The 13,529-nt window shown below is 42.8% G+C and overlaps 2 protein-coding genes across 13 annotated transcripts in view; both read left to right on the top strand.

Moving 5' to 3' along the window:
* Nucleotides 1-1,270, top strand: part of FARS2 (phenylalanyl-tRNA synthetase 2, mitochondrial) — a 254,089-nt gene extending 252,819 nt beyond the window's left edge. For all 12 annotated transcript variants that reach the window (XM_084508248.1, XM_084508247.1, XM_084508251.1 and 9 more), the window contains one exon: nucleotides 941-1,270. In XM_084508248.1, the coding sequence (XP_084364374.1) occupies nucleotides 941-1,079 (139 nt within the window). In that variant the 3' untranslated portion in view covers nucleotides 1,080-1,270. The remainder of the gene's footprint in view (nucleotides 1-940) is intronic.
* The window catches only part of LOC311431063 (uncharacterized protein), a 304,216-nt gene that overhangs the window by 49,609 nt on the left and 241,078 nt on the right, over nucleotides 1-13,529 (top strand). The window lies entirely within an intron of this gene.

The raw sequence follows: 13,529 nt of genomic DNA, 5'->3' as shown, positions 1-13,529 counted from the left end.
CGGAGCAGGAGGGCAATGTCCCACATCACCTCAGCTGCAAAATGAATGTTTTACTCTGTGTTTGCGGCTGTGTCTGGAGCCCCCTCCTCTGTGCTGGAGGCTGGATATCAAGGCTTGAGATGCCCTGCATTAGCTAACAGCTTGCCAGCACATGGAGATTGAGCAGTGTTTTCCTTAGTCTGTCATGGCCAGCCCCACCGGCCTGAGGGGAATATGTGTGCACAGTGCTCCCTAGAGACTGCCATGTTAGCACCAAAATGAGCGAGTTACAGTGTCAGCAGAGTTCAGTCATGTTAGCATAGCCCTACTCCTGGACTTGTTTACCCTGGTAAGAAGCTGACACACCTCAGTACTCAGCTGAAGTTAACTCATACAGGGCTGGCTGGCAGCTCCTGCTCAGCCTTGCTCTTTGTCAGTCTTGGCTGTGACACAGGCAGCCCTTTTGCTTTTATTTTTAACTATCTAAACTTCCTAGTGGAGAGCTGGTTCAGTGACCCAGAAGAGGTCTGTGTCCTGTTGTGAAGCACATTTGAATGTAGAAAGCCAAGCAGTTTATCTCAAAGTTGGTTGGTTGTTGTTTTTTTTGTTTTGTTTTGTTGTTTTTTTTGTTTTGTTTTGTTTTGTTTTGTTTGTTTGTTTGTTTGTTGTGTGTTTTTTTTCAGTATGAGTATCTGGCAGAGGGTGGGAGAAGAGAAGGACCCAGAGCAAAAACAAGTGGAAATGTGAGGTGGACTTCAGTAAAATCCACCGCCAAAATTAAAATTCAGCTCAATCCCACCTCTCCAGACTGTGTACTTTAGCATTAAGATGATTTTCAAGCAACAGGAATAAAATTAGACTGCAAATAAAAAAATGCTCCAGGGGGTAAGTGTTCAGCCTCGAGTATTTGCATTTGTAGGCACATGTATTTATGGTTCCTCTTTTGGTTTATATTTTGTAGGACAAAGAAGGTCAGCCATTGCTACCGTATTGTTTACCGTCACCCGGAGAGGACTTTAACGCAGAACGAGGTGCATCGTATCCATCAAGCTATTGAAGAATCAGCAGTTCGAGAACTTGGGGTTGAGGGCAGGTTCTAGCATTGTTGGTCTGAAGCCCTAATGACAGTTGCTTTCTCTCTCTCCTCCCCCCCCTTGTTTCTTTTTATCTGTTTGGGGTGGGGAGTACAAGTAAAGAAGGATTCTGTGACTGAACGTAGCACATGGAAAACAATTGATAAATAAGCAATGGTAAAACTACCAAATAATAAACATTACTACTGAGAAATCACTGACAAAGCACTGGTGCTTTATTTTAAGAAAGGGGGGAACAACAGTAATGTAAGATTTCCCTCCTGCTACAATAAGGAATACACTGTCTGGTGGTTTTCTGTGTTGTTAATTGGTCCCTGGGTTCTATTAAACTGTAAATACTTGGCATTATTTCTGGGTTGACAGGATCTTCTGTCCGTGTAACGAGTGAAGCAAAACAGAGACTCAGCTTAGCTCAGGGAAGAAAAACTATTTTATCCTTCCACCCCTCCCTCTTTCTTAATAAGGAACGGCAGGTTTTGCTTCAAGAAACCTTCAAAGAGGTACACCTTGCAAAGTTTGGCTCTCGTACCTTCAGAGACCCTGGGTATTGCTTTCATCTGCTACAGAGAAGGAGGAGAGAGTGTGGCTCTGGGTTTGGATTTGAGTCTCTTCAAATGCTAGGCCTTTGGTGAGTCTTTCCTGTTGCATGTCCCTGTTCCCACAGAGCTGAGTGGAGGCACTTACCGAGGCACTCAGAGCTGTGCGCCTTCCCCAGGTGAGGAGCTCCCTTATCTTATTTTTAGGGTCAGTGTCTGCTCAGAAACTCGATGATTAAGGAACGAAACCAAACTGAAATGGGATCTCCTCCAGACAGTAGTCACTTTACAGGTTGTTTGACTTTTTCATTGCAGGTTATAATTAAGTAAATTTTGGTAGTGGTATGATGCTAGGTTCTGCAGAAGTGTTCAAATGGTCTGATAAATACTTGATGAGCTATTGCAGATGCTGATATGGAATATGGGACCTGTTTTTACTTGCAATGGTATTTCATACAGTCTTGCAGGTCACATCTGGTTGCTGTGCAGGGAACATTCCCTCCTTCAGGGAAGAAGGCAGTAAAAGCACTGCAATAAACAGCATCTAACGCTGATTTATACCTTATCAAGAAACATCTGTGCAGTGAGCTTGTACTCCACCATAAGAAGCGAGTTACTATTGCAGATGTGACAGAAGCAGAAAGCTCATTTCAGTTTCATTACTCAACATATTTAGCTGTGTAAACAAATCCTAATCTAAATTGCTGTTGTGTCATCCAAATAACTTGATTATGAAAACAATATGCTAGGCTGTCTACAAGGCAACAGAATGGGTGCCATTTAGGCAACAGAAAAACATACTTGTTTATTTTTAAAGCATGATCAACTAAGATCCCTTACACACAGCTTAGCCCGTTAAGTCTTTCTCTGTCTCCTTCATCCTTTTACGTTTCAGGATTCTCAGTGAGAACCACTGAGGAGGAGCACTGCACTGAGTAGTAACTTTTGCAAGACAGGGCCTGATCCATGCTACCACATTGGGCAGCAAATTATGTGGATGTTAACTGGTGGTACTAAATATGGAAAGAGCTAGAACCTGTCTGCTGTATCAAGACATAATGGGGCATAGAAATTTGGGGAACACAAGGAGGAGAAAAACAGACGACAAGGCTTTGTCACTGTAGCCACAGATGTCACTGCAACAGAGTTGTCCCTGAGGTTGACCTAAACCCATGAGATCATCTTCTGGAGTGGTTGTTTACATAGCAGCAACTTTCATGTAAACCAAAACGTGAACCATTCAAATTATAAAACACCAGGAGCAAGTTTGATTCAATTATATGAAGGATTTTAAGGCCTGTAAAATCAGATGGGCTGGCTGTGAACTTAATAGGAATACTTGGGTATGTTTAGATTAAGTAAGCCTTTGTCATATATATTCTAGGATTAATCTAATCTAAAAGCCTATTGTTTTGGCAGAGATTCACCACTACTAGCAAAGTAGACCTCAGATCAGAAGGCACGGGAGTTGCAATTTTATGCCATTGTCCTTTGGGAAATACGACTTTTCCTTCTTTACCTGTCCTTGATTTTACCAGGGAAATCTGCTATGGGCAGTAGCAGACTCTAAATTGAGTAATCTGAAATCACATGCTCCCTTGTGGATACCAACAGAGAGCCCATGGGAATCTAAGTGTGTGATAACCATAATTTATTTTGCTGTTGATCGGAGACAGATGATGCTACCAGTATCTCAGTGGCTGGTCTGATCCCTGCTGAGAATGTAAAAGACCTGACTGAGGATGGTCCCTGACCAGTTCTGTCACAGAAAGGGCTACCCTCACCTGTTCATTGTTTTTTCCAGCACAAAAGTATGTAAACTAGCTTGAAGACCAGGAACAACAGGCTAGCTCACCCTCTAGTCTACTACCCTACAGTCTGTCTCACGAACATCCCTTGATATTTCACTGGCCCACATTGTAAGCAATGGTTGTAATTGGGTGGGCTATGGGTCTAGTAAAGGTGGGTGAGTTCCTAAATATTAAAGTGATACCATGCTATGTGGAAATATTAAGGGGAAAAGCATTTGATTAATTAGTGTGCATACTGACTGAGTGGTGTAGTGGCAGGCACAAGGCCCTGCTCCTTGTTTTTATCAACTGTCTGTGTTTATTTTTGTGTGCCGCTGGGTTTTATATCAGCGTCCTTTAATAAAAGAGAAAAAAATCAATTGTAGCAAAAGATGCAACATGTCCCCAGGAGAACAGGCTGGGGATTTCTTTGACTGAATGTTGTGTACTGTTTTAATGTTCTGGGTGCTGGTTTTGTTCATAGTTGCCATTGGTTTTCAAGTTATCTGTGATTCCTGGAAGACTAAAGATTTTGCTTTAACACTCAGTTTGGGATATTCCCAGTAAACTGGCATCAGATTTACAGTGCACTGAGACTTACCTGGTTTTGATGTTCTTGTTAAAGGCACTGCAATGGAAAAGTGTTGTGAGCAGTAAATTGCTCAGTGTTTTTACCCTTGAGATTTCAGTGACCTCTGCCATCCATAAACTAGTATTGCCAGGCACAATCAAACAGTTGCACTAATCTGAAAACAGCTTTTTACTGAGAATCCAGACTTCATAAACCACTGGTGGTTTTGTGGTGATTTACCCTCCATTTAGAGTGTTACTCCTGTCCCTTCTGCAGATTGGTGGCCATACTTTAGCACTGAATTTATCAGCTTCTTACTCTATGCAGCTGTGCTGATTATCACAAGTTTTGGGAAAGTGGTCCCAGCCCCTGGATAAATTCATGTGGGGCTTAGCTTCTGGATTTGAGGTAAAAACTCATGGCCAAGCCAGGACTCTTTGATGGTCCAGTGAAGTAAACTCAGGGAGTCTCACCCCCCACCCCAAGAAAACAGAAGTAAGTCAAATGCATTGAGTTCATGTTTGGGTAAAGCTGGAGAACCTTGTCTTCACTGTGAGGTGGCTGGAGTTAGTTGTTAGTTAGGCCAAGGTTGGAAAGCACTCTCTGTCTTTTTTGCCCCAACACACACACACACAAATAGACACAGAAGTAGTTTTATGCACAAGGAAGTTCTGTTGAGTTCAGTGCAAGCCTGTGAAATGGCCATATTGGCTATTTCAGTGACAGACCTGCAAGCTGATAGCACTGGACTATCCCCATCAGAGTTGTTACCGTCTGGGAGAAAAAGGGATTTTGTACTTCAGTGTTGAAATAAGTAGCTGTATTTTTAAATCTCAGAGAGTTTTATTCAGATATTATCTCCTGTCTTTGCTAAAGACGATTCTTTATGTAAAAAGGATTTGCTTTCTATGTAAACCAGGCATACTGACTAATCACAAACATCCTGATCAAATTTTAAGGTTGTGAGTGTTGCCTCTGAAAGGTCACCAGAACTGAAATGTTCTTATAAGGACCTTGAACAAATCTGTAGGACGCGCAAGAAACCAGTCATTGACACATTACCAGCTTTTAAACATGACTGCAATTACAGCTGAATTTTGAGCTTAGTATCTCAGAAGAGAAGACTGCACTCCAAAACCGAGCGCGGGCATATGCTGGGGGAAGGCATTGACTTCTCCAGAATCTGCTGTGCAAGGTTTGATCATCGTTAACATCTGATGCGGTTACGTGGTTGGCACTTCTCATGCTTTTATGCTTTGTCAGATGGCCTCTGCTATTCTATTTATGCCCTTTGTTAACTAAGTAGGGTCTGTTTTAGTGTGCCTTTTATACTTGGAAAACTATGTCAAAATCACTTCAGCCATGACCTGGCTTTCTCATTTTGGTTTTGCCTACTTTGGTTTTCCTTCTCTTACAGTTCTCACTATTGAAGTTGGGTATAACTTTGGTGAAGAAACAGTGTCAGACTGTAGGCAGGGAGATTTATCATACCGCAGACTAAAGCCTGTGCTCCCACGCCGCATTACTGCGGGGTCTCTCTGTGCTCACCCTCTGGATGCAGGTGATTAACACGCAGTCCAGGGAATTGCGCCTCTGCCTGCTCAGTAATTTGCTGGGCAGCACCGCAGTCATCCAGAGCAGCTGCCACTTAAATGGGCAGTAGATTGTTCTCTTTTTATTTTAGTATCTGCAGCTTCACATGTATCACAGTGTGATACAGCCAGAAGCACTGTATTGGTATTTGCTGCAGCTAAACATCAATTAGATGCCTCTCATGACTTGGTGCCTATGCAGTCATTTTTCAGTAGAATCACTGCTTGCTCATGAGGAGTTATTCATCTACAGATGTCAAAACCTGAGGCACGTTGAGACGAAGGGCCAGGATTAAAAGATTTTGAGACCCCAACAGATACAGATAACTGCTTGTGGAATTTTGTTGATGTCTGTGCAGGTTTGAAAGTCCCACTGGGCATCTTTCCAAATGTTTAGTCACTTGAAACGCTTTCAAACCTGGCACTCAGCGACCATAGTGACACTGGTGTTGTTCTGGGAGAGGGGAAAAGGTGTAGTGAGAGATCACACCGTAGTTGAGCAGCAAGGCGGGAGGAGTTGTCTCCTGATGTCCTGGGCTAAAAGCACTGAATTATCCTCTCTCCCTCCCTCTCTCTCTCCCACTATGCTTCCGGGAGGCATAGACGTGCGTTTGGCTGCCTGCCTTCGCATAGGCACATAGTAAATAATTAGCATGCATAGCCAAGCTTTTTGGTCATCCGTTATTGTTGTAACTGATGATTAATTTAAGGGGTTATTGATTCCCATTCCAAATCTGTACTCACTGGTCTTAGAGAAACTAATAGTCATTCACAAGATCTTTATTGACAGATCTCAGTGTAGGAATTGAATAAGTCAGCGTGGGAATGGAAATGTGTTTCCATGCGATCTGTAGGTTGGTTCGTGTCTTTCAAGTCACAAGGGGATGTGTAAATTGACTGAAGTTTAACTCAGTCGAAGGCTTAACTTGCTGTACCCTCTCTGAGATCCTTTTTGCCAGGCATCCAGCAGCTTGGTGGGTGCTTTCAGGAGGGATGGGGCCATCTGAAATCACCAAGCAGCTCTCCAGAACCAGCTCCCCAGTGTCCGCCCTGCCAAGCACAAGGCCTGCCTTGCACAGGAGCACTGGTGAGCCTGATTGCCTACATTTTTATGCCATGTGCCCACAGTACTCTAAGGCCTACTTCATCATGCCCTCCCTTGCAATGCCTCCTTGCCTCTACAACCTCCTAAATGCTATTTAAGCTCCTTCCCATGGCCCAGAAGCTTGTTTTTTCCCCCTTTCTACCACAGTGCCCTGCTCAGTGCCAGGTGCTTCGCTGGAGATTTCCTCAGACTTCATCCCCTCTGCTGGCATGGAGCAGATCAGATTGATGGCCCTCATGCACGTGGGTTAATGTTTCTGTAGGAACTTCACTTTTGGGTCTCTGTACTTAGCAGAGCTGCTGTTTTTTAAGAGGGAAACGTTAAGAGGAAATGTTAAGAGTTTTTTAAGAGGGAAACGTTACTGGAACGTCGTGCCTTGGAGACCCTCACCTTGAAGTCCAGTGTGGGTGAGATTATTCCCCTGGGTTCAGAAGTCAGTGGTGGTCACTAACCGTGCAAGGATGGACGCCCATCACCATTGTACATACCCTTGCTTCTGTAGGAAGGTGAGACAGAGAAACGGGGTTGTAATGAAGGTTGTTAGCATAAGTGTATTATTAATGAAAGTTCAGACAGGGGAGACAACAAATTAGTAAGAATCTGATGCCCAGCATGATGTCCTCCACGTCCTTCCAGAATATGATTACAAATGTGTTTTTGTTAAGTAATTCCAGCAGCCTTCTGTGTGTTTACAAGCTGCTGTGTTACTGCGCTTTATAGTCTGCATCGCTTTTCATTCATTTCCGCTTGCTAGAAAACAAAAAAATGTGAATTTGGTTAAGAATGAAACTATTTCCTGTTGTTTGTTGTCTAGAATCATTACCTCTTATTTTTGAACAAAGAGGGCAGCCCAGCATTTCTGAGGAGATCTCCAGTACCTAGCACAATTATGTTACTTGTGTGCTGCGCACATATACATATATGAAACAGGTTGGTGTGGGTGATGTGAGCCTTACTTCTGTGCTGCAGATATAAAAGCAGAGTTGTTGTTCACCATACTCAGTGTGATTAGAGACTTTTGTCTCCTGCTGCTCTGCTCCAATACACAGAAAATCACCTTTTTCCAAGAAAAATTCAATACTTTCTGATGCTTCCTGCTGTCAGAAAGCCAACAGTCTTCTGAGCACTCTCCCTTCAAAGAGCAATCGAATTTTTAGTCAGAGAGAACTCCCTTTCCCACTTGAGATGCTTTCCTTTCAGGCAGAAAGACTTTCTGGCATCTGTTTTAGGCTGCTTTGCAACACCTGCTGCTGGTGACAATGCAGGTCTTTTCCGCCTTGTGGAAAGAAAGGTGGCATAATAGAAAGGTTGGATTTATAAAATAAATTTGAACTACTTAAGTGCCCTGCTTTAATTAAAAAATAAAGTAAAGTAAAATAAAGTAAAATCCTAGCCTCTTATTAATAAAAATCAGTTTTGATCTTTACTAGAGGGCAGGCTTGTGCAATGGTAACATTTCCACATCAGTGCAGCATATGAGGCTCCAACAGAGGGCAACTTTGTCACTGAAGGCTCTTTCATTCATGTTGGAAAATTGCTTCGTAGTTTTCTGGCTTCCTTTCCAGTTGCTCACACATCTTAGAGTCGTTGGCAGTGCATTCTCTGCTTATTCTCTAACACCTTCTGTGATACAGACTGAATTCCTTGACTGTTCACAGCGTTGGAGTTATTAAGCATCCTTAGGGCTATTGTGAAGTATATCATCAGGGGAATCAGGACTTCAGGACTTCAAAGGTGCTCAGCAGGTGCTTGTTCTGCAGGAGCAACATGGCCTTATGGAGGGTTTGTGTGCACGGACATGGGTTTGTCAAGCTGGGCAGGAACCAGCACATCTGTGACTGGGCTTCTGCCCAGATAGTGGATGGGCTGCCCATGAGACCTGGAATGTGGTCCACTTCAAGGCCAAGGATGGCAACACGTGGTCGGGACAGGAAGGAGAAATTCCTACCTTGAATTCAGCTTGTCTCAGGAGAGCCACCATAAGATGTGCCAGTCATGTCCTTGAGAGGAACCTTGTTACCTGCCAAGAGCAAAAAGCTCTGCAGGGGACAGGGCAACAGATGTGACAGTGGGTTTTAACTTGCAGGGCCTGTTGATTGCTACTACCTTCTCCGGGCTATGAAGTAGATCAGCTGGATGAGAGGATGTCCAGACAGTGCAGCCTCTCCTAGCAGTAACGTTTCAATGGAGACGTGAGGAACAGAAGAAAAGTAATGACATTTCCCAGTGGTGAATAGAGGTGAACTAGACCACATGAGCAGTTCTGCCCTGTGTTCAGGTGGCACCTGTTACATGCTACTAGGGAAGAGGCAATTTGTCTGATGTAAATGCAGACGGCATTGTGCATGGCCATTTCAGCCTGGAAGCCACATCTACAATCCAGGCTGATGTTAAGCCAAAGAGCTTTCCTGCAGTCTTTCTGAATAAGAAAAACTCAAGTCTGAGGGTTATGTGAACTCCTTATATAGATTGTGAGGTTCATCCTAGGCCCTCATGATCCCAGTGACCTTTCCTGCATGGTTGTTGAGGTATTTTGTAAGTAAAGGCAGAGCGCTGTGCAGGGAGCCCCATGCAGAAAGCCCTCTGGGAAAGCACACCCTGTAAGTGTAAGGGTAGGATAGGCTTATTATGAAACCCCTTCACTTAGTGACAGACATGAAAAGGAGGAGCCAATCTGACCATGTATGTGAGACTTTTCCTTAATAGGGATGATAACCCATACCTTTCTTGCAAGATCTTAAGGATTTTGGAACTTTTTTCAAATGAGGATCAAACCATACGCATTTATCAGACACACAGACTGAAGGCTGGTGACACTGAGGATTTTGTTTGGTGCCACAGATCAAGTTCTGAATCCAGGTGTCCCTGAGTCACTTTTGATCCAGTACCAGAGTCCCTTTCTGTAGGTGATGGGTGCCCTCAGCAATAAAGGAAGAGGAGACCTTACTGCTTTACCTGATCCTTGCAGCACTGTGCAAGATGAGGCCTCTTTTTACAACTCTGCTTCTCTGCATTGCAGTGGAATCTAATAAATTACACTGGATGCTTTCTCCACTTGATTTTGCAAAATCAAACCAGAAGTACAGCAGTAACTGAGAGACTAAGTATGAAGGAAGGAGGCTGGGAGGCAAGGAGGGCCACCAGGCCTTTAATATTCCTCACTACTTCCCAACCCTTTCTCCTTTCCAGAGCACGTGCTGGGTGAGACCAGCAGGACAACCGGCAGCATGTTCACACACCTTTGGTACCTTGTGAATGCTTTTTCTGCAAGGACATTAGTCTGGTGTGTGTACCAGAACCACATCAGGAGCTACGTGGTTGCTGCCTGGGGCTTTTGCATGCATGGTCTGCCAGGAGATTTAATGTTCCCATTCAGGAGCTCTTGGCACCTTGGATGTGCTGTGCAGGGGGAGATAAAATGCTTAATGACAAGGCTTACCTCTGCAGGTGCATTGCTCCAGGTATGACGGTGCAGAGGATGGCAGTGGTTCTTCTCACTCTGATCCTGCCGTGCACTCAGGCCAGTGCTCACCACTAGCACTTGTATTGCAGTGACTTAACTCAGGCACATTTTCGTAGGGTGCCATGAGAACTAAGTCTCATGTGGTGATGACTAAAACATATTTCCTCTTTTGAAAGGCTGGCAAACATGCTTGAAGGCATTTCATTGGGTTATCTAACTGCATTTTGTTTTTGTTGTCTCAATATGATTATGTATTTAGGAGTTCTCAATGGATTATTTTTGTCCATCAACTTATTTGGTTTCCCTTTGCACCCATGTAAACTTCTGTCATTCACATCCTGTGGCAGAGTTCAGCTAAGTTGGGTTAAAAGAAAGCATGCTTGGGTTTGGTTTGAACCTGCCAGCTAGCTTCACCTGGTGTTCCAAATCCCAGAATAACCCACACAGTCAACACCGGGCCATCAGTAACCAGAGGGGTTCTGACGAATCTGGGAGATTTTTAGAGAAGAGTGACAAAACTGATCAGGAGAGGTGGAAGTACAGGTAGATGAGTTCAAATTAAAAATGATGCACAGCCTAGCTAAGGAATGACTAACAAATGTGTGGTTTGTGAGACATGCAGCTCTTTGATGAGTATGAACACCCTCCCACTCTCCCAAGCGCAAGAGAGGAATTTTTAGCCTGACATGCAGGGATGTAACAAGGGCTAATGGTGTGACAGTCAGGCTGAATGTAAGGTAAAATATCCTGACAGTGAGATGTATTTTGCTGTGGAGCAGTCTCCCGAGGGAAAGGACAGGAGCCCAACTGCTTGGTCCTTTTTAAAGCTAGACCAGACAAAGTATTAAAAAAAGGTACTCCAGAGAACAGTCTTTAATTGGCAGAAAGATGTACTGGTGATCTAATAGGTGCCTTCCATTTCTAATTCCTATATATGATGTTCTCTATAATGAGTTTTGACTGTTTTAAGCTCAGAGGGTAAAATGGAGATAAAACTGAAAAGGAAAAAAAAAAAAAAAAAAAGAAAAGATTAACAAGAATTAAGAAAAAAAAATGGAGGTTTATTTAATAGTATGAAAAGTGACAGATTGAGCGTTCCCCAGGCCAGTGATGCTATTCAAAAATAGCATTGCAAATAGGGAAGGGAAAGTTGTTGCATGGGTAATGATTACAGTAGTGGCTTATTTTGATAGAGCTCCTGTAGTCCAGAAAGATCCAAAAACACGTTTCAGATTGGGTGCGTGCACATGTGCATTCACGTAATGTGAGAATTGTTTCAGCTGAATCTAAAGTGTACTGACCACTGGACTGAAACAGACCATTTTAGTGGCAAACAGCAACCCAATGCAGCAGTTTAGTGTGGAATATGATGAGAAACTTCTATAACTGAAACTATACAAGAATTGGTTTAGTTTGGAAGAATTTCAATGATAAATTATCGAGGCATGGGTTTCTTTTGCAACAACCTTTCCCCATGTCTCTGCTTTCAAGGTAGAAGATCCTGGCAATATTAACTTGGCTTCACGGGTTGCTTTGGGGTAAGAAGGGAGAAGTTTGATGAACTAGCATGACCCAGAACCAAACCACTTTGGACTGACTTCAAGGACAGGCACGAAGTCACTCTTGCTGGTCATGTCATTGCTGGTTCTGTTGGCCCACATCACCCTCACGCTCTCACCTCTTGGTGACTTTTCAAAAAGTGTTTCCTACAGAAGCTTTATTTTTCAGGCTGTTGGCCCTAGATATATGGTTCATGACATAACATCTTTCTGTGGGCCTGTTGCCTGGATGAGACTGCCGTAGGCAAAGGCTGCCTCTTTGTATAGTTCTTATCTCAAGACTTGTGAGTCCTGACTTCCATTCTCTGAATTGCTGGAGGACAGGGGGACTCTCATTTAGCATAGCAAAGAGAGCAAGCAAGCCCCAGTGGAAAAGAGAAGTCTGAAAATGTGAAATAGAGGCATCTGTATATGGAACTAGGAAAGGCAATTTGGAAAAAATGAAATGTATTGTTAGATGTTTTTTGATATTGTTGTTTTAAAGTGAAATGTGTTTGTTGTCATTCATATGGAGGACATGAACTATTTTCTTATTTTTTTGTTTTCTTAACTAAGCATTCACAAATCAGAGTTAAAAGAAAGAGAAAATGGTCAGAATACAGATGTTAGCATAATTCTGTTTTGTTATTCTGCGTGAAATTAGACTTTCTTAGACGACAGCATTGAGGAGTCATTTGACTTGAAAGAGGAAGGAGATGAGCTAGGTGAGAACTTGCATATTGAACACGTCATCCTTCTGAAGCCACATGCTCACCATGGAACTGACTCACATGACATTAAAAATTATTTGATCTCATTTACATTATCTGTTTAATTTGTGTAATTTAATATTTGTTAGCTTCACAATTATTCAAACACAATTAATTAATGAAGATGGCAAATGTTACTGTATAAAGTGATTGATTACTGAACAGCTGAGGTACTGTATAGTTTGACTACCTCTGATTTTTACATATCACTAGACAGATTTATCTAATATTTGAGGTTTTTATGCAATAGTCACTACAGATTTAGCTACTTGGGGTATTATCTAGTCATACATAAATCAGTCATAATTTTCCTCTAACTATTTTTTATTCTTATTCACAGAGGTTGGTTGGAGGTAGAGTTTTCACTTTTATCTACAAGAAATTTTAGCATTTCATCAGGACAAGATACCCATTCAAGCCTGAGACAAAATTCCGCCACTCTCACACTTCCCAAATATCAGAGCCTAGAAGAATTTATTTTAAAAATAGTGTCTTTTTTTTTGTTTGTTTGTTTTCCCCAGGTTGATGAGGCATTCAGAGATGTTAGAGGACTTGCTGTTTCCTTATGTGCTGGTGAGAAGACAACAGTTTGAAAACCACCAGTAGGCTGAAAGCCACTAAAAGACCACTTCATGGTCTGGAGTTCTCAGGATTTGCAGGTTCTTAGTGTTACAGCAGCTGACAAAATGGCTGCGCCAACATCTTCCACCACATGACCTGCTGAAAGTGCAAGGTTCCCCTGAAATGGCTCAAAAAGTCTCCGTCCAAAAACTTTCAAGTAGTCCTAGGACTTAGACTATATATGAGTATTTGACTTTCAGTCAGACCTGCGTTCCTACGCTTTTTTTGTGTATGTGTGTGTGTGTGTGTGTGTGTAAACAGAACTTACATTCCTTCTTCACTTATGCATCTTTGCAATCTTACCTTTCTTAATAACATGATCAAGAAACTCTCAGACTGGGGGTTGTTCATCAGCTGCTGTTAGATGATATAGCGTTTAGTCTGGTTATACTGTCTTGTTTGGGGAGAAGACTGTCCTCTGGCAAGAGGCTGTGTAGGTCCCTTACCACTGTTTGCTTGGTGGCTGCTGG

Source organism: Aythya ferina, assembly GCF_964211825.1.
Source record: "Aythya ferina genome assembly, chromosome: 2".
In the NCBI taxonomy this organism is placed as follows: domain Eukaryota; kingdom Metazoa; phylum Chordata; class Aves; order Anseriformes; family Anatidae; genus Aythya; species Aythya ferina.
This window is presented reverse-complemented; position numbering and strand designations above follow the sequence as displayed.